The sequence below is a fragment of the Pituophis catenifer genome, unplaced genomic scaffold (assembly GCF_029215685.1).
Source record: "Pituophis catenifer annectens isolate HBS135680 unplaced genomic scaffold, rPitCat1.0.hap2 SCAF_1, whole genome shotgun sequence".
Taxonomy (NCBI): Eukaryota; Metazoa; Chordata; class Lepidosauria; order Squamata; family Colubridae; genus Pituophis; species Pituophis catenifer.
In genome coordinates this window covers 37046131-37071004 of record NW_027256881.1, presented here as the reverse complement: position 1 = coordinate 37071004, position 24874 = coordinate 37046131, and the positions used below count along the sequence as shown (strand labels likewise).

At 41.1% G+C, this 24874-nt stretch overlaps 1 protein-coding gene across 1 annotated transcript in view; it reads left to right on the top strand.

The window, feature by feature from the left end:
- The window catches only part of NINL (ninein like), a 35387-nt gene that overhangs the window by 5844 nt on the left and 4669 nt on the right, over positions 1 to 24874 (top strand). The window contains exons 6-18 of the mRNA XM_070947889.1: positions 1637 to 1792; positions 3613 to 3780; positions 5033 to 5169; positions 5482 to 5622; positions 6342 to 6516; positions 7543 to 7653; positions 8285 to 8374; positions 11621 to 11774; positions 12824 to 12933; positions 13457 to 13800; positions 21749 to 21853; positions 23001 to 23070; positions 24288 to 24572. Coding sequence (XP_070803990.1) covers positions 1637 to 1792; positions 3613 to 3780; positions 5033 to 5169; positions 5482 to 5622; positions 6342 to 6516; positions 7543 to 7653; positions 8285 to 8374; positions 11621 to 11774; positions 12824 to 12933; positions 13457 to 13800; positions 21749 to 21853; positions 23001 to 23070; positions 24288 to 24572 — 2046 coding nt within the window. The remainder of the gene's footprint in view (positions 1 to 1636; positions 1793 to 3612; positions 3781 to 5032; positions 5170 to 5481; positions 5623 to 6341; positions 6517 to 7542; positions 7654 to 8284; positions 8375 to 11620; positions 11775 to 12823; positions 12934 to 13456; positions 13801 to 21748; positions 21854 to 23000; positions 23071 to 24287; positions 24573 to 24874) is intronic.

The window sequence follows — 24874 nt, the reverse complement described above, 5'->3', positions numbered from 1 at the left end:
TCTACTTGATGACTGAATTTGAAAATGGTGGCTACATATGGAATATTCAGCATTTTGGCAAGGCCTCAAATATACAAAGTATTCTCTGGCATTCTCTGCTTTAGCAATTGTAATTATTGCCTCCCAATAGTATATCAGTATTTTAAATAAATCTGAAGAAGTTTTATATCTGCTATACTTCCGTGATGGCAAATCTATGGCACGTGTGCCACAGGTGGCACGCAGCACCCTCTCTGTCGGCACGCGAGCTATTGCCCCAGTTCAGCTCCAGCGCTCATGGCGCGTGCCTCCCGCCAGCCAGGTGGTTGCTGGGTCTCTGTTGCGCATGCACAGGGGGTGTAGTGTGTGCAGTGGGCCCACGTGTGCATGCGCAGAGGGGGCATGTGCAGGGGGGCCATGCGTGCATGCATGGGGGCAGGGGTGGGGTGCATGCAGGGGCCACACGTGCATGCGTGGGGGTGGGGCACATGCAGGGGACACACATGCGCAGGGCCATGAGTGCATTGCACTTTGGGGGTTCGGGCACGCATGTGCTTTGGGCACTCTGTCTGGAAAAGGTTAGCCATCACTGCTATACTTATATCATGCCTCTTTTGTAAGCTGCTATTTCCCTCCTGTATTTTATTCTCGCAGCTTCCTTCTACAGTGGAAAGGCTGGAAGAAAGAGCAATGGTTTATGATCATCCAGTCAATTCCATAGTCAAATGTGGATTGGAATCTAGATTACATTGGAGTGGGAAATTGATTCAAGCCCTTAGTCTGGATTGTCCCTATTTTAGCAGAAAGCTAGTTTGAGGTCATGGAATGGGGCTTTGGAGAAGGATGGCTTTTCCCTCTGAAAGTCTTACATCTTAGTCCTTAGAGAATATCAGTGGTGGAATTCAATTTTTTTTACTACCGGTTCTGTGGGCGTGGCTTGGTGGGCGTGGTGTGGCTTGGTGGGCGTGGGTTGGTGGGCATGGGAGGGGAAGGATACTGCAAAATCTCCATTCCCTCCGCCCTCCAGGGGAAGGATATTGCAAAATTTCCATTCCCACCCCACTCCTGGGGAAAGGATATTGCAAAATCTCCATTCCCACCCCACTCTGGGACCAGCCAGAGGTTCTCCGAACTACTAAAAATTTCTGCTACCGATTCTCCAGAACCTGTCAGAACCTGCTGAATTTCACCCCTGGAGAATTTCACCCCCTCTTTCTTCAGTTGAGGGAAGACAATGTCTTACTACTGGTTCTGTGGGCGTGGCTTGGTGGGTGTGGAATGGCTTGATGGGCATGACATGGTTTGGTGGGTGTGGCAGGGGAAGGATACTGTAAAATTCCCATTTCCTCCCAATCAGCTGGGACTTGGGAGGCAGAGAATAGATGGGGGCGGGGCCAGTCAGAATTTTTACTACCAGTTCTCCGAACAACTCAAAATTTCCGCTACTGCTTCTCCAGAATTGGTCAGAACTTGTTGAAACCTACCTCTGTGTTTACCCCATATTAGATTCTATCCAGGTTATGATTACCAGACTCTGTTGCATTAACTAAACCTTGTGGAATATTGATTTAGGTGCTGTTCAATTTCAAAATTAATTAAATTAAATTAAATTAAATGCTTGTGATACAACACTTTAAAAACCTTATATTTTCTATAGGAATTTGAAGAATTATTTTACAAATTGGATAGTGATGGAGATGGCAGAGTAAGCTTAAAGGAATTCCAGCATGGCTTATTCAGCCACATCTGCCTTCCTTGTCCTTTTTCTTCCACACCACTTAAATCGAAAAGGCAAAGATCACACTCTAATCAGGTAATTATTCTGAGCAATATTTTCTTTATAAAATTATTGGTTCTAAAGGGAAAATATTTGAATGTTTAAAAGGCTTCCAGTTGTTGCATTTTCATACAGACTGGTGTTATGATTTTTATGACATAAGGGCTGAGACCTAGCAGAAAACTTGTGTTTTGAATTGGTTGGATTCAAAGACAGTACTATGAAAGTATTTTAAATCACGGTCTGTGAAATAAGCTGTAATAGCATGGTTCACGTATAACAGTAGATTATAATAGGTGGGTTTGCATAACTTGCTAAGCGATAATGATCTAGAACAGTCTTTCTCAATCCTGGCATATTTTTTCATACTTTCCGAAGTGTTATGCCTAGAGGCAGGCAGAGCTTGAAATTTTATTGCTAATAGAAGCATATACAGAAATAGGAGCATATACAGAAATAGGAATCAACCTGGAGAAAGGGGAAGTGGTATAAATTATACAGCATGACAGGGTCAGAGAAGACTTTGTGTTGGGTGCGATCCAATGTGTGTGGCTTGGGCCCAGCAGCCTGCAGGGAAAATTTTGGTCAATATTATTGGACTTTCTCTTACCATATTTTTCAGTGTATAAGATGCACTCCCCCCCCGAAAGGTGGTTGGAAATGTCTGTGCGTCTTATACACCTAATGTTGTCGAAGCCCCACTCACCTGCCGGCCCCCACCCTTTGGCCTCTGCCTCCCAGCAATTTGCCTCCTTGCAGCAAACAGCAAACAACCTGGTCAGCTTCAGCCCAGCCTGATTTAGTATGAGCAACTGATTGGCGGTTAGATCGGCCTCCCAGAATACCACCACCTAGCAGCTGTTCCAGGCTGCAGGGATCACCACTGCCCATCGCCACCGTCACCACCCATCGCCGCTGCTGCCTATTGCTCCAATTTTGGCCTCTGCGCATCCCGTTTTTGGCCCATTCCAGGCTGCAGGGATCCCCACCGCCTATCCCTGCCACCTGGAATGGGCTGAAAATGGGGTGCGCGGAGGCTGAAAAGGGGATGCACGGAGGCTGAAAGTGGGGTGCACCGAGGTGGTGATAGGCAGCAGCGTAATGGGCTGCAACGGTGGCGATGGGCGGTGGTGATTCCTGCATCCTGCAACAGCTGATAGGTGGTATTTCAGGAGGCAGATCCAGCCACCAATCAGCTTCTCGTGCTAAATCAGGCTGTGCTGAAGCTGACCAGGCTGTTTGCTGTTTGCTGCAAGAAGGCAAATTGCTGGGAGGCAGAGGCAGATTTTTTTTCCCCTCCCCAAAAGCTAGGTACATTTTATAGTCCGGAGCATCTTATAGTCCGAAAAGTACTGTATTTCCAGATTATGTGTTTTGCTTAAGAAAAAGCAGGTTTCCAAAGCTGATTTAAAAGGCGGGGGAAAAACATCAAACCACTCCCACACAGCATAACAATGCTTATTGAGTCCAAGTAGGTTTCTATAAATTAATTTTTTTAAATAAAAACTATTTCAAATTACGCTTGACTCATGGTGATATTTCTGCAACTTTCTTGGCAATTATACAGAACTGCCATTAGTTTCCTTTAATATGTTTTTTTCCCAAGTTCCTAATCTCTCCAATGAACCTGGAATTCACTGGTTAACTCTCATCAAGCAGTTAACAGGCACAGCCTGCTGAGTTCCCCATTCTGGACAAAGTCAACCAGATGTTGTAGCTAAATAATGAGTTTAGGATTTTCTGATGTAATTACACGTTGTTTTTAAATTCTTTCCTAACCGTTTGTTCCCCATTCATCTAAACTGACTCACTTACTTTTCCTCTCTCCACCACTATTTTATTCCTTCATCATGCAGATTTTGAAAGACAATGGTCAACAAACTGCAACTCCATCTCTTTTATCCAACTCAGTGGCTTTGAATCTTTTCTCCAGCATTAACGATGGCAGTGGTTTTGCAAGTGTGGAGCAAGTTGTCTCCATCTGGGCCTGGGAAGGGGTTGAAAACTGCAAAGAGATTTTTAAGGTATCTGTAGCTGTTCTTTGATGGTTTTCCTGGGAATTCTTAGCATGATGTTTTTCATAATAATGGATTTAATATATTGATAAGAAAAATGGATGGAAATATGATTGGGACTGAGTGCATCTGCCATTGACTGGACATGAAAACAAAGGAAGGACAAGCCACTCAGTCTGACCAATGAACCTGCAAAGGTCCCTTGACTTTGCTTGTGGGAAGCAGGCAGGGAAGATCACAAACTATGATCTCATGACTGCAGGACATCCGGGCCAGTTGCCAAGTCCCCAAAACACAATCATATGAGCACAGTGGTGCTAGGATAGCCAGAACTATGAGGACTGGCCATAAATGCCACTTGTTCAGCAATGTTGTAATTTGGATTGGTTACTGAACTAGTGGTAATTAACTGAGGACCATCTATATATGAATTAAGACAGAACCTTATACAAGGTAAACTAGTATGAAAGTCATTTAATTTTGGTACCTTCAGAAATTCTAGGGAATTCAGGTAGTCCTCGACTTACAACCACAATTGAGGCCAAAATTTCTGTTGCTAAATCAGACAGCTGTTAAGTGAATTTTGCCCCATTTAACCACTTTTACCAGTTGTTAAGTGAATCATTGTTAGTAACATGGTTGTTAAGCGAATCTGGCTTCCCCATTGACTTTGCTTCTCAGAAATTCACAAAAGGGGATCACATGATCTGGGAACACTGCAACCGATGTAAATACCGGTATGTGTCAGTTGCCAAGCACCTGAATTTTGATCATGTGACCATCAGGATGCTGCAACGTTTGTAACTGTGAAAAATGGTCATAAGTCATTTTTTGCAGTGCCATTGTAACTTCGAATGGTCACTAAATGAACTATAGTAAGTCAAGGACTACCTGTAATCCCTTCTCTGCTCATGTTCATACAAGCTCATTTGTTTAACCCATTTGCCATCACTTTCCTATCATAATCATTATGATGTTTTTAATAATCTTATATGCAAATCTGCAGTTTTTTCTGACATCACAGCTTTACCAGTTTGCACTTCCTGCTTTCCTTTACTCTTGTTTAATATCTTTCCTGCTCCTAAATAGTTCATCCATTCTGCCTTGAATTTTTAATCCAATCCCTTAACTAAATAGCCCAATGACTGTTACCCTTTAATATTTATTTAATGCCCACATTCTAATGTTATATTAATAATAGTTTAAAGGCCAGCTCTTAGGATTTAGTTTCTCTTGATTTTCAGACTTTGTCTTTTTATAGAGTCTTAATTATAATGTGGAGGAGCGAGTTAACCTTCTAGAGCTTTCTGTGATCCTTGATGATGAATTAATTGCTTCCAAGAATGGACTTCAACAGGCAGCTGTTGCCTCTTATAAGCATGAACTTCATCATCTACAGTAAGTAGTTTTTGCTTTGGCTTTTGAGACCAATGGTGTTATAGTATATGTGTAGAAATTTCAGAGTCATCATTGTAAACTGCCTGTTCATCTCATTGTTGTTTGCATCAAGACCACATCTGTATGCACAAATGCATAGTGCTGTTACATGAGATTGTTGTTTAGCTAAATAGTTTCACGTGTCACCAGTTGCAGAGAGAGATTATATATATTATATTTATACTTATATATTGTCTGCAGAGCTATGATACCTTAACAGGATCAACACAACTGGAATTTTGAGGGGTTGTAACACATTTTCTTTCATTTTAGAGCACAAGTGGAACGGATTTCCAGTGAGCGAAACAAAACAAGAGCTGAGCTGGAAAAGGCTAAAAAGAGGAATTGCCAACTTTTTAAGGAAGTAGATGATAACCATAGTGCTCTGGAGCAACACAATGAGAGTAAACTTAGGTGATTATTGTCATTGGGAAAAATAATTATTACGCTATATAAACTTATACCAAATAAAAATACTAAAAGTTCTTATTATAGACAGCCACAATAAAAATAATGATTGCATGATTTTTCAGTTGGTTTGGTGGTATTTCTGTCAAGGCAGTCTTTCTTCCATACCTATCCCCTTTCTAAATAGTATTTGTGGTGTCTTCTCTGAATTCTAATATTCATTGTCATTGTTATTTAATTTGAATTAAATTATATTTTATTCCTGTTAAAACTATTTCATAAAGTACTTAATTATTTATACAGTATGACAAAGTATAAATATAAATGGATAAATATTTTGTTTTTTTAAGATGTCTAATTCATAAAACTTATGGGGGAAATCACATAATGACAAATGGCAAAATAAATCAATGAAAGCAAGAGAATTTGATTTAACCATCCCAAAATGCAAGTTCTTGTTTCAATAATTTTAAAAAGTATTGCCATTTTTTAAAAAAACCTGATCTGATTTCTATAGGCATTTCTTCACTTGAACTGTTTCCAACCTATGGTGGGAAATGGAGGGTAGGCTATGGCTGATAAATAAAAGTATTAAAAATAATTTGTTTTATTTCAAAATGTGATAGGTTTTTTGCAAAATGTGTTTCAATTTAATAAATTCAATTTAATTTAAATGAGATAATAAACCGGCTTACAATCTCAGCTGTGATGTTCCTACTTTACAGAGCTCTTGAGCGAGATTTCAAAGGAAAGCTAACGGCAATAAAGTCTGATGTCAAGATGGAACAGGAATTGCTCATGCAACAAATGCACCATCAGAGAACCAAGTTAGAAGCAGATTTCAGGTACCTTCAAGAGGAGGACTCTAGTTTAAGGAAAAAGCTGACGTTGATGATCAAGGTAAGGGCTTGGGCTGTGTCTTATGTTCAGAACAGCTAAGTCATAGTACTAAAATTGAAGATTCTTGACCATGTGTAAAATATCATATCCAAGAAGGTTGAATTCTAAGGCTTAGAAATTAAACAATTTGAGTCTATGTCCATTTTCTTTCAAGGTGTACAATTAGGCCCACAGTTAATGTAGAGAAAAAATGAGTTAGATAAAACTAAACTATAGTTCTTTCCCTGTACAATGCAAATCTTCAATTTGTCACTTCTGAAATTTCACCAGCCAGTTATATGTAGGGTCAACAGCCCTGAGATAAAACGTTGATCTGTTTTTTTGATTGACTAAAAGCTGGGCTTGTTCAGGAATGGGGGGAAATGAATCATTTACTCAGTTTTTCATTGTAAAGGCTCTCTAATGGTGCAAAAGTACACATAGTCCGCACTTATTCAAAGTTACAATAGACCAAAAAAAAAAGTTACTTATGATATGTTCTCATACACCTGACACTCTCGGGTCACATGATTGCATTTTGGGTGCCTGGCAATTTATGACTGGTTAGTGTCCCTGGTCATATAACTATGATTTCTAGCTGAAAACATTAAAAAACATCCATTTAATATGTTGGATTTGCTTAACAACCTTGTGGTTCAACAACAGTGAACTGTTTTACAATATGGTCATAAAATCAAGTCAAGTCAACCACAACAACTTAATGATTCTGGGCCAAATTGGGATTATTAAGCAAGGATTACCTGTAGCAAGGTACAGAGATATTGGTCTTGCTTTTCCTTAGTTCCAGTTCAGATATGGTAGATCATTGTTGCACAGAAGAGCATTCAAACATGCAATACTTTTTCTGCTTTGTGAACTAGTATGGTAAGTAGCCGCACAGCACTAATCAAAGTTCAGTTTTTGACAATATTGGTTTTGAACAGTTTTTCTACATACTATATTTAGTGTACTGCTGCTTTCTTGCTGAAGAGTTGCAAAATTTAGATTTTATCTTTCATTTTCTTCCATGTGAATGTATTTTTAAAGGAAAATAGTCGCTTACAGAATGAAGTTGCTGAAGTGGTTCAAAAACTGAGTGAATCTGAAAATCAAGTTTTGAAACTTCAAGGAGATCTTAATTTTATTTTGAAAGACAAGGTAATTTCATATTGGTGAACAATGATTTTTTCTTCTTTCTGCAATCTAAGTCCATTTGACTAGTGTGAAAATCAAATGAGTAAGAGTCTTTTATGTGTAGTCTTGTGCCTATAGTATCTCCTACATAAATATTCAGTCTTTTTGAGATGAAGAATTTCATTTTTTCCCAGTCCTTTTGGCTGAAAAAGGCTGCATTAAAAAAGGTCTAGGCCCTCTTAAAATGTTTTTTTAATAATTTCTTTTAAATAGTTATTCTGAATATGGCTACATATTATTTACATAAAGCAATCACTAACTTTTCATGTAAGCATTGGTGTAAAATGTCTGCAAGCACAATAAAAAGATAAAAATATTTAAAAAGCCCCTCTGGCATAACTATTTCTGTACAAGTTTGATCTGTTCATGATGACAACTCAATAGAAGCTCTGCTGTACCTTTGGTACATTAGATTTGATTTTACTCTACACTGCCCAGAGTTGTTTTGTAGATTTGGACAGTATTATAAATGAAATAAATTAAAAATAAGATGTAACCCAAAGTGTTTTTAGAGATAACTTCAAAGGCTTTCTTTCCAATTTTGGAACAATATATTAAATTATTTTTTTAAAAAAAACAATCTTATTTGCTTCAGCTGGGATTACTGGATCCATACAGTACAGAACTATTTGATCAAGAAGCACGCTTTGCAGAAATCATTCAGGAGTATGAGCTGCAATGTCGGGTAGGTGGTTTATTTTTAACCTTATAAATACACACAGTAGAAAGCCAGAAATGAGGTGAGCAGGAAGGAAATTGTCCCTATTTCACAATTTTGTCCCTCTTCCCTTTACTAACTACTGTTTGGAACCTTTTTAATAATCATTTACTATTGAATTAATAAATCTCATGTACAATAATATAAAACATAATGGTCCTGCCTATTGAGATAGTCCATCTGAATCATGATAACCAGATGCCTAGTTGCTTGATATATATCTGGGAACATTCTATTACTGTTATTTTCATTCCTCTGCTTTTTGTTGGAAAATCATAATGATCCATTGGTAGGTGGCAGGCTAATGGAGACGTCTAAAAAAAGATCCCTCGTGTGTATTATTTCATGCATTCCACCATCCACTCAATTCCCTTCCCTTTTTTTGTTTCCACATACATTCAATTTGGTGCTGCCTATCTAATCAGAGAGTGAAGGTGAGCATTGCATTTCCAAGTGTGCTCATTTCCTATATCTGTAATGAATATTTCTTTTAATCTACCTGTTATGATAACCTTGAAAACGTGGTTATTTTTATTTCAATAATTCTGTATAACATAAGTACCTCATGATATACACAACTATTGAATACTCTTTACATTGAATTTTACATTGAATCTAGTCAGCTTAATGTTCAGAAACTCCAACTATGTGTCCCTTGCTATCTAAGGAAATAACCAGTTATTTTTGTTAGCATTTCTAGGAAGCTTAGATTCTTCTGACAATTGATTGGGTTTGATGTTTAAATATGTGTTTCAGTTCAACAGCTGTAATACTAATGTTAGTACTTGCCAAAATGGAAACAAATGTTTATTTTGCAAAGAAAAAAAGAAAAAGAAATCTAAAGATATTGTGCATGGAATTCTCAGTTTCTTAAGAACTTCTTTTGTAAATGGAATTGCTATATCTGATCTTGCATGTTTGATCTGTCCAACATCTGTTGTTAGTAATGTTCATACATTACTTCTAAAGAAATATGATTATCCAGGATTGTTGCACAATTGGGATAGTACTACATCCCATAAGATTGCATGTTAAATAAAAGGGAAGCCCAGTGTTTTTTCTTGCATGGATGTGCAAACTTTTAGTAGAATTATGGTATAAAATGGGCTTTTGAATTTAGAAGGCAATTCTTTGGACCCAATTCAATATTTTCATTGCACAGATAATCTTTGTTTTTTGTGTAGGGAAATGCTTTTCTACATACAGAATAGAATCTTTAAAAGTTAGCAAATGTGCTTTGAACTGTAGCTATTAGTAGAATCCTAAGCTTTATGTGCTTTGGTATCAGACCTAAAGATCAAGAAACTCATGCAGTTATTTTTAAGTAGTTTCCTTTATTGTTCCTCACCTATAGTCAGAAATCTTTCCAAACTAAAGCAAACTACTTAAAGGTATACTCTGAGAACCTCTAGAGGGGAGCTAACTTGGCTGTCTCTTGTTCCTCTGGAATGCAGCCCCTCCCATCTGGGAATTCAGACTACATTCCACTATATCTGGTCAGCATATTAGTTCTCAAAGGGAAATGCTTATTTATTTCAATGGGACTCTTGGATCTTGGCCTCTGTGTGGATGTTAAAGGTTAGAATGGTCAGAAGTTTGCATGTATTCCTGCCCCATATTCATATACATAGTTATATACAAAGTACACAGTATTGCAAAAAGCAAGCACAACATTTAATAAGTAAAAATAATGTTCGTGTACACATTAAAAAGAACCACTGGAAAATGACAGGCTTTTTTAAAAGGCTGCTTTGAGATGCTTTACATTTTTGTCAGCCCTGTTGGAGCTTGTTCTTATTCCTCAAGAGACTGAGCAAGGATTGGTGTTTGTAGCACAGAAAAACTGGCCATCAGCAAAGCTCCAATTTAGCTCCAATTTCAACCTCTATCTTGTGTCTTGCAGGTCTTCTTCAGGTTTGTTCTCAGATTCATTTTAAAAAATATTTTAAAGCTGGCTCAATAAACCAGGCGTCTCCAAGATTAGATTAAAAAATAAGCGAGGATGCAGATTGCAGAACTATAGCCTAAAACACAGATTTTGACTAAATTGACTTAATGTGTAATAGTAAATAAGAAAGACATTGGAGTGGGGATAACAATAATTCACTCATAGTAGTGGACGCTTCCTTTTTGACAGGGTAAAGAAAACATCCCTTATATATTTACAATAAACCGAACTAGAATTTTGTTTGGTTATCACAGATTTAACTTACTCTATACTGTGTCAGGAATGGGCTCCTTGTGGCTCTGGAGGGTTTTTTTTTTTTTTGCTTTGCAGCCCTCAGTTCCCCTCTTGAACATGATTGCCAAAAATGATGGTACTATTAGACTCACTAAAATTGTAGCGTGTGTCCTAAAATAAACATAGTTTTTATTCCCCCAACCCTGAAAGAAAAAAAGAAAATTTTCTGCCGGTCAACCTAACTTGTTAAAATTCAGCCCACAGAAAAAAAGGGAGAAGCAAGGCTTCATGTTATGTTGTATCAATGAGTTTACAGCTTGATTCACCCCTTTTGATATATTTACCTTTGATTCAAGCAGTATTGCTACTGTTTTCCTCATGTTAAAGTATATTACAGGGAGTTGAATATATGTTGTTTTCACTATCTTCTACCTTGTTTTGTTGGATTCAATGAAATTATGATACAGTATCAACATGTCTACAGTCTTGAAAGGATTCAGTCACCCTATCTGAAGACTCTGCAACTGATGATGGTTCAAACTATTGAAAATTTGCTTAAACTAATATTTCCCATCATTAAACCACTTGTATTTAAAAGAACTTAGATCATGCTTGTCCAATCTTTTGGCTTGCCTGAAGAGGAGTTGAGTGAAGAGGAGTTGTCTTAGGATGCATATAAAATATATAATAGACTTAATGTATAGAAATAATAAACTTCCTTTATTTTTTATTATCTTGTGGAACTGCATTACTAGCTGTCCAGGGCCACATGTAACCCTTGGGTTGTGGGTTGAACACACCTGACTTAGATGAAACATATGGCTACTTGTTTTGTGGTTGCTGAATTTCTCTCTTCTTTGTGGAGGTTTTTAAGTACAATTCTGGAGTTAACAATTCTAGAGTTATCCCATTTGTATAAGAATGATTTGTAAGCAAATATGGATAAGTCCTGAAATTGCAATTCATCTCACCACATACATCTAAGATCAGCTGCTCTGTGTATTTCACTATAGTTTTCTGGCTACTTATAGGAACTGCATGACAAGAATGATGAGCTACAGATGGAGGTGGAAAAACTGAGATCCCTGTTGCATACAAACAAGCCTAACCTAGCATGCTGCAAAATGAAGACCAACAACACTGGAGAAAGGCCCTTGCCTGGAAATGAAAAAGCTAGCATTATAGGTGGGTAATACAAGTCAGGCATGGTTCTTCAGAACAGCTTTCTGCATCCTGCTGAAATCTGGATGTATTGCATGCCTGCTCCCAGAATTGCCCACATAGAGGAATTCTAGAAGATGATTCAACACATCTGGACTTCACCAGGATGGGAAAAAGTCTTCATGCAAGAAGATATTCAGGGCCTTTCAGCATGGTGAGAAGGGCTTTAATGTTTTCTATTCTATGACAGTTTTTCCCCACTTCAAGTTAGGGAAAGCAGCTGAGCGCAGACACTGCTGTGTTACTGCTGTTGCTTAATTCTGGGCGTCCTGCTGCTACAGTTCAGTGCTAAAGCAAAAGCTGCATTTATTTTGCTATTTATTGCATCCAATCTTGATTTGCTTTACAGTTAGAAGATGAAGGCTACAAGTTCTCTTTTAATATTACAGCAGTTTTAAACTACATTAAATCATTGAATTTGTTTCTTTTAAGACAACATTGAAAAGGACGATCACTTTCTTGGATATCAGCACTTACCAACCACAGGCCAAAATGTAAAGGGATTAATAATATATATTGTCTAAAACAGGGGTGGGTTCTACTTACCTTTACTGGTTCGCAATGGGGCTGTGTGCGCGCGCGCAAAGCGAGCGCACACGCTCTTCTGTGCAAGCACAGAAGCATTCTGATGACATCAGGGTCGGTGGGTGGAGCCTCCCGCCAGTTTTACTACCGGTTCTATAGAACCGGTGCGAACTGGGGGCAACCCACCACTGGTCTAAAACCTCCAAAGCACCATAGAATTTAAATAATCCTAATCTAATCCAATCCATTCCTTTATAAGTAAGATACCAGTATCAAAAGTATAATTCATTTTTTTTCTTGATTCTTCCAATCTGAGACCCTATGTTATTTCCAAACAACTTTTTTTAGGGATGTGGTTATTTTTCTCCTGAATGTTTTGTTTTGTAATATAACTTCCATGATTTAACCCACTACTCTTGTAGCTAGGCGGAGGTTAATCAGTAATAGTTTTCTTGTCTCCATGTTTTTTTAATAAATTTACTTAACAGATGACACTTTTATAACATCTGATCCCTGTTCAGTAAGTATAGAAACAGAACTTCTGGTGGAAGACTTAAAAGAACAGAATCAAACTATAAAAACACAGCTAGAAACTAAGGTAAGTAGAAAGACTCAATATTTAGTATACAATCTACAAGTACAGAACTTATAATCAACAGAACTCAACTTTTTTTGCATGTAATAACTCCACAGAGTAGTTTCAATAGAGGCACTGTTGAGTTATCTACAGTCTTCTAAGTTTTGTTGGTAGAATGGCAATCATCATTTCTCCAATCTAAGTAAAGATTTATATATATAAACTCATTTAAGCTAATTATTCAGTTTAGCAGTTTGAAATCACACTAATAAATGCAGTATTATAGAAGCCATGCTCTAAAAAGACTTCTGAGTGTAATTTTATAACGGAGAGCAAGCTTGGTCTAAAGTTGATAACACATTTTAAATTAATTCTTGCAAATCATGCAAACTCCAGAAGAACAAGATACTTTTTTTAAAAAAGATAGTTTTGTATATAAATTCCATGTACTGGAAATGTCAAATTTCTTGGGTGAGGAAATCATTTAAATTTTAAAGAAATATTTTGAAATGGTTTCTGATTTAAAAAAAAATTACTGTTCTAGGTCAATTACTATGAACGGGAAATAGAACTAATAAAAAATAATTTTGAGAAGGAAAGGAAGGATATTGAGCAAAGTTTCAAGATCAAGATTAGTGAATTGGAGGAACAAAAGAATGCCCTGGAAGAACTGAATGAGAAATGCCAGGAAGTGATTGATGGTTTGAAAAGCCAGGATCAGAAGCTAGATCCTATCCAAGAAATGAAGAGATTTGAAAAGGAGAGGGCAGAAATGGAGCAGTGCTATGCTAAAGAACTATCAAACTTAGATCAGAGGCTGGCCCAGGAAAGGGAAAGATTGGAAGATGACTTGAAGATGAAGCATGAAATGGAGATACATTTTATGAGGTTTGGAAGTCTTATATTCTTAGGATTCTAAATATGGGTACTTACCAGTACCAATAGTAATTCTTTATGCATAAGTAGGAAAAATTCTACTACGTTAATAGATGAAGTTGAATCTTTAAAAGGCAGTTGTCAAACCCCCGCCCGTTGGTAACCACACAAGGAAAGAACAACTCGAATCAGCTCTTGGATGCACGAAGTTCTTTAATCCGGGTCACAACGAGAACGGCAGGTGACGTCGATGCAAAATGCAGAAAGTCGGCGTTGGGAGCGGCTGCCTTCCAACGCCTTTTAAACTAGCGCGCCGATAAAGGAACCACCCTTCCGGGTTGGGCGGCCACAGCGCATGCGCCAGAGCTCCGCGGTAACGGAGGGCGCGAACGTATCCCTATCCCGGCCGCAGGGTGACCGACCGCCTGAACACCTGGAACAACACCCCCCTTCACCACAGTGATTATGCATGGCCACCCCCACCCCGATCCATGCTGCTATGAGCGAACGAGCGAACGAGCCCAGGTGCGTCCAGAGTGTGACTGTCGGGGACGCTGCGGTGAGTTGTCGAGGGCTCTTGACAGGCGGCTCCCCCTACCAGTGTTGCTCCTGGAACACAGAAATAAATGTATTACTTTCAACATAGATAAGCAGATGCTTTCCCCCTCAGGGCCCAGGTTTGTGTGGATAGCGGGTATGAAACCGCTTAATCAGCCGATTAGCTCGTATATCATCGGCCCTGACCCACGAGGCATCTTCAAACGGATACCCTTTCCACTTCACTAGGTATTGTATCCTGCCTCTCCAATACCGGGAGTCTAACAGGTCCTCTATTTCATAGTGATTCCCTTCCACTGGCCCGGGCCTAGGTAAGGTGTCTCGGACTGCTTCGAGTGGTCTCAGCAGGCTACTATGAAACACAGGATGGACCTTACCTAACAACGGTGGTAACTTCAGTTCCACGGTGACAGGGTTAATAACGCGCACAACAGGGAAAGGGCCTAGATATTTCGGGCCTAATTTCCTGCTGGGGGTACGGGGTTTAAGGTATTTTGTAGATAAAAAGACCTGATCCCCCACTACAAATGGTTTGTGATCAGCCCTTTTCTTATCCGCCTGGCATTTATATGTTTCTGTTGCTTTGTTTAGAGCCATTCGTATATTTGGCCACTGTTTCCAGATGTGGGTAGCCCATTTATCTGGCGCTAGCTGCGTCCGGTTTTGGATGTCCAGTTCAGGTATAGCAGGAAACTCTTTACCTGATACAATCTGAAACGGGGTATACCCGGTACTACCATGAACCGCGTTGTTATATGCTATTTCAGCAAACGGGAGTAGCTCAGACCAATCAGACTGCTGGTACGACACGTAACAACGTAGATATCGCTCTACCAGTGCATTCGCTCGTTCCGCTGCTCCATTAGTACACGGATGGAATCCGGAACTCAGGCCCTGTGATGACCCTATCAATTTCACGAACATACGCCAGAATTTCGAAGTAAACTGGACCCCCCTGTCTGATATTATACGTTGAGGAGCCCCATGTAACCGATAAATGTGCCAAATAAACAATCGGGCTAATTTGCGAGCTGACGGTAGTCCGGTACAGGGAATGAAGTGGGCCTGTTTAGAAAAGAGGTCTACTACGGTCCAAATTACCGTGTGACCATTACTCTCTGGGAGATCAACAATGAAGTCCATGGCAATTTCATCCCAGGGTCGTGTAGGCTCCGCTACGGGTTGCAGGAGACCAAGGGGTTTTCCCGTGCGGGGTTTTGCCATAGCACATATCCTGCAGCTCTTAACATATTGTTCCACGTCCTTTCTAAATCGTGGCCACCAAAACTGACGGCGCACTAGATGTAAGGTTTTTTGTACACCAAAGTGCCCGGCTGCTTTTGTATCATGGCACCTATGCAAAACGGATTGTCGTAAAGCCTCGGGAATATACAGTTTATCTCGCACCCAGATAAGCCCATCCCGTTGGGTCGTGGCTTGTTTGTGTTCTATTACCCACGGATCATTGATCAATTGCTTTTGTAGCTCCTCTTTCCACACAGAGTCTAAACCAGTATAGAATGTCTGGCAAGCTCGTTGGCTTCTTGGCAGTATCGCCTGCACCACCTCTTCCCTTTTGCTGTCATATTGTGGTAAGCGAGACAGTGCGTCTGCTAGGAAGTTCCGACCTCCCGGAACATACCTTAACCGAAAATCAAAACGTTGGAAATATTGTGCCCATCGCACTTGTTTCGGGGACAGCCGTCTGGGATTCTGCAAGGCCTCCAAATTCTTGTGGTCTGTCCATACTTCGAATGCAATACCGCTGCCCTCTAATAAATGACGCCACGTAAGCAAGGCCCATCGCACTGCAAAGGCTTCCTTTTCCCAGATTGCCCAACGCCTTTCAGTGATGGAGAATTTGCGTGACGTATAGGCACAGGGAAGCAACTCTCCTTCCGGAGTTTTTTGTAATAGAACCGCACCCACTGCTACGTCACTGGCATCCGCTTGTACCACATACGGTAATGCAGGGTTCGGGTGTCGTAAGATAGGTGCCTGTGCAAATAATGTTTTTAACGCCTCAAAGGCTTTTTGACAGTCTGGAGTCCAACAGAGCACCTGGCCTGGCCTTGCTTTCACCCCCGATGCCTTAGTGCGCAATAGGTCAGTTAACGGGAGAGCTATGTGTGCAAAGGCAGGAATGAACTGCCGGTAAAAATTGGCGAAGCCAAGGAAACTTTGTAGTTGTTTCCGGGTCGTAGGCGCTTGCCATTCTAGCACGGTGCTCACCTTTTTTGGATCCATCTCTACTCCAGCCTCTGAAATGCGATACCCTAGATAGTCGAGTTTCTTGCGGTGAAACTCGCACTTTGATAATTTAACAAACAACTTCGCTCGGAGTAGTTTTGATAATACTTGTCGCACTAATGCGACATGTTCCTCCATCGTTTTGGTGTAGATGAGGATATCGTCGAGGTAAACGAGGACCCCTCTATACAGATGTTCATGTAGCACCTCGTTTATCACCTGCATAAACACAGCTGGGGCGCCTTGCAAGCCAAAAGGCATAACTCGAAATTTATAGCTTCCCAAAGGGCAATTAAACGTTGTCTTCCACTCGTCTCCAGGCTTAATCCGCACTCTATAATAAGCCTCGCGAAGATCCAGTTTTGTAAAAACCCTCCCGGTGGATAGAGTAGCCAGCAGATCTTTCATTAACGGCAGGGGGTATAAATGCTCGACACAGACAGCATTCAGACCACGAAAGTCTACACATAGACGTAGGCCCCCATCTTTCTTCTCCCTGAACAACACAGGTGCAGCTAAGCGGGAACGGCTGGGTTGGATAAAACCCCTGGCTAGATTTTTGTCGATGTAACGTCTTAGTTCCTCCAACTCAGGTCTTGTCATCGCATACATACGTGGTTTGGGTAGGGTAACCCCTGGTTTTAACTCTATAGCGCAGTCAGTGGGTCTGTGGGGCGGTAACACCTCACACTCCTCCTCTTTAAAGACAGCCTCGAGATCTTTATATACATCCGGATAGGTTGGGGCGAGACCAACTAAACCCCCCACCTGTGGTACTGTTTGGTCCGCCTGCACCTCCGGCTCTGGGTCTGGACCCACAGTCAGTCGAATCCGTCGAAACCCCCCTTCCCACCATATCGTGGGCCTCCATTTGTCCAACCACGCAAGACCCAATATTACAGGTTCTACCATCGTGTCAACTACCACAAAACGAATGGTCTCCCAATGTTCCCCGATACCCAACATGACCGCCTCAGTGACCCTGGTTGTTGGTTTCCCCCCCAGCAAAGAACCGTCCATTTGTTCAAAACGGATGGGAGTGGGTAGGTTTAGTATGCGGAGACCTAATTCCTTAGCTACAATTTCTCGAATAAGACACCGAGTACACCCAGAGTCTATTAAAGCGCCCTGTTGGACCGTCTTTTGAGTGCGCGGGTGCCTAAGCACAACAGGTATAACAAAGGGCTGTATTGGATCACTCACCATAGGGTCAGTCGGAGCGTCATCGTCACTGCTGTCTGAGGGGCCCTGGGTGGCGTTCTGCTCGGGTGGCTTCTCCGTCTCCAGTCGAGACCCTCTGGCTACGGTTGGAGTTGTTGCTCTGGACCAGTCCGACGAAGAGCGAGCCCGTTCCCGGCCCCTGGCTACCGTTGGCGTGCTCTTAGTGGACGGTGCTGCAGGTAAAGGGCATTCTGCTGCTCGATGCCCTAACCGGTTGCAACGGAAACACCGGATCGAACCCCGCCCAACCGGCACCATAGAACGAGGGGGGGACGTACTAGCCACTGGAGGCCCTGGCAGCTTATCTACAGTACGTCGAGACGATAGGGGATAGGTAGCCACCCCCCTGGTACGGAACTCTCGTAAGCCCACATCGAGATCCACTGCTGCATGGAACCAGTCTGACAATTTAGGACCCAATCCCCGGTACACACAGGCCTGCCTTAATTCCCTATCCAGGCCTAATCGGAACTGGTGCACTAACAGCCGCTCAGGCCATGCTCTTAAACGTCCGGCTACAGTACGGAATTCTTTGACGTACTGTCGTGCAGGGCGTCCCCCCTGCTTCAAGGCCACTAGCTCCCCTTCCAACAACTGTGTCCGTGACTGGTCTTCAAAGCGTAATCGCAATGCCTCTAAGAAGCGTCCCACATCAGTCAGTTCGTTGGCATGGTCGCTATGAAGGTCAGCGACCCAATCCGCTGCTTCACCCGTCAGCACAGACGTAATAGAAACCACGATGGCCCATTGTGACGGGAACAGGTGGCCGTACAGGTCCATATAGCTTAGGACCTGACTGAGAAACAAGGACACTCTGTCCGCACTCCCATCAAAGGTCGCCTGTAAAGGGGGAGGGCCCCAAAACCGATGCTGGGTTTGGCCTACACCCTGTGCCCAAATAGGAGCTGGGGTCCCAAATCGGGCGTCCTGACCGGCTCCGAAAGCGGTCCCCCCTTGAGGCTGCCCTGGCGGCCCACGGAGGTCTCCCTGGGCTTGTCCCCGCCGCCGGGGAGCTAACTGATCCCCCCCTTGTGAGGGCAGAGGCGCAGGAAGCGAAGGGCCCCTGTTGTCAAGCCGCAGTTTTGGGCTAGCTAACCGGAATCGGGAGTCAGCACTACCCCGGGCCTCACTCCGCCCCTGCCATGTGTCCTGCACGGGCGCCCACGGCTGCCACGAGTGGGCGTCTCTGAAACTTGCCTCGCCGAACTTCTCACGCAGTATGTCCAAAGTGGAGACCCCCAGTCCTGTAGAATGGCTTCTCTCGGAATCGTCCTCCTCCAGCCATCTTCTTTCCCTCCACCCCTGGAAAGAGGGCTCGTTGGTCTGGGGCGTCAGCTGTTTGACCTCAGCAATCGCGGGGCTTTGCCACCACTCCCCCTTTTCGAGCCGTCCGGTACCAGTCGCCTCCGCGTCCACCAACGCCGGCTGCTGTACCTTTTCCTTGGGCCTGACCACCGGTTCCTCAGCCTCCTCCGCCTGGCTGTCGGTCGTGGGCCCCGTTGTGACGGTCTCTGTTGTGTCGTCAAGTCCCGGTAGACCGCCTGTCGTGCCTTCCGCCATCCTCGGCACGCTCCAGTCGCTCGTACAGGACGAAAGGTGAAACGCCGACTTTTCTGTCAAACCCCCGCCCGTTGGTAACCACACAAGGAAAGAACAACTCGAATCAGCTCTTGGATGCACGAAGTTCTTTAATCCGGGTCACAACGAGAACGGCAGGTGACGTCGATGCAAAATGCAGAAAGTCGGCGTTGGGAGCGGCTGCCTTCCAACGCCTTTTAAACTAGCGCGCCGATAAAGGAACCACCCTTCCGGGTTGGGCGGCCACAGCGCATGCGCCAGAGCTCCGCGGTAACGGAGGGCGCGAACGTATCCCTATCCCGGCCGCAGGGTGACCGACCGCCTGAACACCTGGAACAACACCCCCCTTCACCACAGTGATTATGCATGGCCACCCCCACCCCGATCCATGCTGCTATGAGCGAACGAGCGAACGAGCCCAGGTGCGTCCAGAGTGTGACTGTCGGGGACGCTGCGGTGAGTTGTCGAGGGCTCTTGACAGCAGTAAAAGGTAAAAACTGCTTTAATTCAAGGATAATTTCTGGTGTCTTTGAGGATCCATTGATGCAGTTTTCTTGGCGATAATAAAGAAGTAATTAGTTACTGGTTTCTTTTAGAATGTTTTTCAGTTTCCCAGCCTACCTATAGCCCTGACATTTCTTGATACCCTCCTTGGTTGCATAACCTGGCATAACCCTGCTTGGCTTCAAAGCCTAATCAAGATCAAACAGGTGCTACCATTTGCTGATACATCTTAGGAAGAGAGCAATAAAAAACCATAGCAACATCTTTCTTTAGTAATAAGACAACTTTGTATACGATGTATAGACACTTTTCTTTTCATCGTATATCAAAATGATGGGGCTATTTTTGTGAAATGTGATCATCTGAACTAGGAAGCTGTTAGTTGGTATTTGAGTTATTCTTTATATGCAACCTAATTAGCTTGAATATTTTCAAAAATAACAAAAACCAGTTCACAGTAATTATCTTTTATTTGTTTATGTGCATTTATGTGCTGCCTTTTTTAGGTGGTTCCAGATGATGCATATAGTGACTACCTTGGCTTATAATTAACTCTATAAAGCACTTAGCGCTTTTTAAGACTGCCAATTGAAGTGTCCCTTTCTCATTGGGAACTGCCTTAGTATCCGCCAGAACTATTCAGTCAGGTTGGCTGAGAATTCTGGGAATTATGTTACCAGTTCTGCACCCTATCAGCTAAGGGAGGTTCATTTGAACAAACAAGTCTGGGTGTTTACTTTGGCCTTCCTTATTTCACATGATTAAATTCATTATTTTCAGTTTCTAGAATTATGGGAAAATGGATATATGTGTCAGGTCCTGATGCTTTTGACAAACCAAGTAGGAGTGAACTGAGGTGTCCATAATCATTAAGACAAAACTGAGATGGTTAAAGATTGTACAATTCCCTGAGATTGGATAGTTTCTACAAATAATCTTGGAGAAACCGTATTCTCTCGAAGTCTAAAGGAGAGAGATCCACAATTGTTTATTGCTTTATATATTATTGCTTAAAAGAATGGTGAATATATGTAGCTCAGGATTGGATCTTTGGTGTTTTCTAAGCATGGTTGTTATCAGAACAGGTGATATTAGTGCATGAGAAAGTGAGTTTGTTGGTAGTGAATTCCAGAATTTAATTACACATTGTGGGGGGAAAATCCTTTTGTCCAACAATCAGGAAGAAATAATACCCTACTTAAGGAACCACTAAGGGGAAAAAAAAACAGCCCAAACAAGACTGGCAAATCAAGTTACTTATGTAAAGAATAAGCAAACTTTGCTTTCTCTTGCACTGGTGATAGCCTGATAAAGAAACTTCTACAGAAAAAAGTCCAGCTCAGAAAATACTCAAGATTCCAGTAATTTTTCTTTATTTGGATGAATTGGAATATATTTAAATTGCCATGTTAGGGAAAGCTACTTTGGGGATACATAGCAAAGACAAGAGATTTTGCTTATTGATTCTGTTTTAACACAGTGCTTGTTAATGCGTGTGGCATTTTTAGCATTTAACCTTTAAGATGCAAAATCTGTACATAACATCTCATTATCATAATTGGTTTGGCAATGTACTTTATTGCAAAAGGTGTAGCTAACAATAGTGTTATCCAAAAATATTTTATTTAAAACAATTGTGATTTAGTAAGATTACTCTTACCCATAATTCCAAGGAAGAAATTAGAACTTTCTATCTGGTAGATATTTAGCTACTTGAAATTTTTTTCTATTTGCATGATCTATTTATTTTAAGTCCATTTCCCAACAAAAATGGTGCTTAACTCACCACGAGAGTTTCTTATACATCCTGAACTAATTCAACTTCATTTTTTTTCTTTTTGTTATGCAGAGTGGAACTGCACAGGATTTCAGAAGACAATATCCTCTTAAAAAATAAACTTGGAAAATGTCAGCGAGAAATAAAGGAGATTGATGACACAAACCAAAAGCACAGGTAATTATTTTTCTTTTCATTTGTATATTAAAGTTTGCACATGAAATGCCTTAACTTAGGAGGAGAAACATGCAAGGGGGAGAGAAATTAAAATTTGATAAATGCTATGGTCTCTGGGGTCACAAAGAGACGCACACAGCTTAGCTACTGAATCATAACACAAAGAAATGCCATTTGGCTATGCTAGTCCTTCCTAATCTGGTTCAGTTCCTAGGTTTTAGATTTGGACCCCAGGAAACAACCTCAGAAAATACTTTGTTTCTTAGTATGCTAATGCTGTGAAATACACCATATTTGTCGGAGTATAAGATGCACTTTCCCCTTCAAAAAAGTGGGTGGAAAAGTCTGTGCACCATATACAGCAAATACTGCAGTGTGGGGGAGGGGTTGATGCGGCACCGATTAGCTGTTCTAGAACGAGCCACGGTGGCGACGGTGAATGGGCCGCAGCGGTAGCAAATGGGCAGTGGCAAATGGGCGGCGGTGGCAAATGGACGCCAGCTAACGGGTGGCAGCGAATGGGCCGCGGTGGTGGTGAACAGGCGGAAGCAAATGGGTGGTGTTGAATGGGCTGTGGCAAATGGGTCACAGATGAATACTAGATGGATGCTGGGAGGCAGAGACAGATTTTTTTTTTCTTGTTTTCCTCCCCAAAAGATAGGTGCGTCTTATACTCCAGAGTGTCTTATAGTACAAAAAATACGGTACTTTATGTATAATATTATTTTGCAAATAGGGGATGCTCAGTTAACACTGGAAAAATAGAAATCTGAATTGTATAGCAATTGTTAGCCTAGGTTTTATGAAAGCACAGGCTTTCAACATACAACTTGAAGATTGACTCAGGAGAGCAAGGTGGGTAGAGCAAATGTTTATCTTTAATTTCCTTTTCCATGAATATTCGTCTTATAGAAGCACCCATTCTTAGATAGAAATCTTAGCCAAAGGGGTACTTGAGGATACTGCCAGCTCCCTCAAAATTAGACATGGTTCAGTTATACCTATCTTAAGCCAGTTCACTGTTATAAACAAGAATTATAGAGCTACAGTAGATCCGTGAAAGACCATTAGAATTTCTAGAGTGATTCCAAATCTCATTATAATATTGATGCACAAAGTATGTTTCAGTTAATTATTTTTTTTCCAGAAAGCACATTAATGAATCGAAAATGGAAAGAGAGAAGATGATGTATGAAATAAAAGAATTAAATGACTCGGTAAGTGGTTAGAGTACCACTTGATCTGCCTTCTCACAGAACCTGAATTTGAAACAGTGCAGTACTAGAAAGCTCACAACAGAGCCAAGAAGTTATAAATTTCAGTTAAAAACAGGTAGAGGGGGCAGGGAGACATTTTAGAAGGACAAAACCATGTTTGCATGATCTATCTATGGCACTTTTTTAAAAAAAATAGGATTCAGTAGTAAATGATGAAAAAGAGATGCACCTGAAATCATAAAGAATTTCTGCCAGTTATTGAAATATGGAAATTGGCTAATGTCCTCAAATGGTAGTCTTACTAATTGTCCAGGAATTTAAACAGAAGCTTTTCCCAGTCATATCTGGACATTATCAGGGATTGAACCAGGGATCTTTTACATGCAGTATACAGTATATGGGTCTTCCCAAGGGTTGATGGCTCTGGACTTTATGAAAAAAATAACTTGTGTGCATATAAGGTTGATTGCTGAGTTCCTAGATAAATTTCAGCAGTTATTTTTCCTGCATCTTAAGTCAGGTGATAATTATCCAGACACAAACAAATCTAAAAAGAATTGGGCAACTTTAGAGAATGGTTAGATAATCTGAGTATCAGTATTTCTAATCTTATCCGTGTAACCAATGCTACCAAGGTTCAGTTGAAAAATATTGGCTGAATTTGCACATTGTATTAAGCCATAAGGTGTTTGAGGTTGTATTGACAGTTTAGTTTATTGAACAACCCATGGTTAAACAATCAATGGATTCATACACTATATGAATACAGTCAACGTGTTGCCCAGTAAAGCTATCTGATGAACTCTGATAGAATTTCTAGTGCTAAAATGATCACTGTGTACTTTCAGAAGTTAATTGTTAAAAATAATCACATCTAAACTCACAAGAGCTTTTGAGAATTAAGAATTGTAGATTTTTCTTTAATACCTTTTATATAGGTTTACATTAACTGCCCAAAAATTCAGTTAATGTATTTTTTTAAAAAAAGCAATCAGTCCTTTAGTTGTAAGAGAATTTTCCTCTTTCCTCCTTCCTTTCTCTGAGAAATCTCTGTAGCAATATGACACATTTGGTTTAAGACAACCCCTATTTATCTAGAACTTGAATCTAGGAAATCCCTGCCTTATCCTTTGGATAATTTATAATCTTATTTTGTGCATGCACAAACGTGATTATGATGAATGTGATGACATTGAATGCCTGAAATCTTGTTTCAGAACAAATGCTACAAAGAGGAAATCTTACAGCTGAACACCAGAACTGCTCAGCTAAGCCATGAATACATTGAATTAAGCAGCAAGAATAAAGCCAGTCAGAAAACAATTAAGATACTGAATCAGAGGTCTCTTGAATTGGAGAGCCAAAAAGAACAAGAAGCTATAGTAGCCAAGCAACTTCGGGAGGCCTCTGCTGAGATGAAAAAGGAGCATTTTCAGCAGCAGTTGACATGGCAGGGCGAAAAGGACTTGCTAATTCAAGAGCTGAAATCACTGAAGGAAAAGGTAAGGCTGATCTAGGAGAGAGATCAGCTGTAAGTAAGTGTGATGCTACATAACATAATGTATTACAGTGATGGGCAATCTGTGGCCTCATGGCTGCAGACAAAGCTTCAGTCTTCCTTTTGCAGCTGTTTTAGTTCCCCTGGTTATGATTTCTTAAAACTGATTGCATAGATACTATTTTTCAGTGGAGGGCAGATGAAAACTAGTGTAAGCTCTACAATAGCCACATTATAGCTGAGAAACAGTTAATTTCCCAAATTCCCATCCCTGTGTGATATGGCCCTACCTACTTTGTCCCAAGT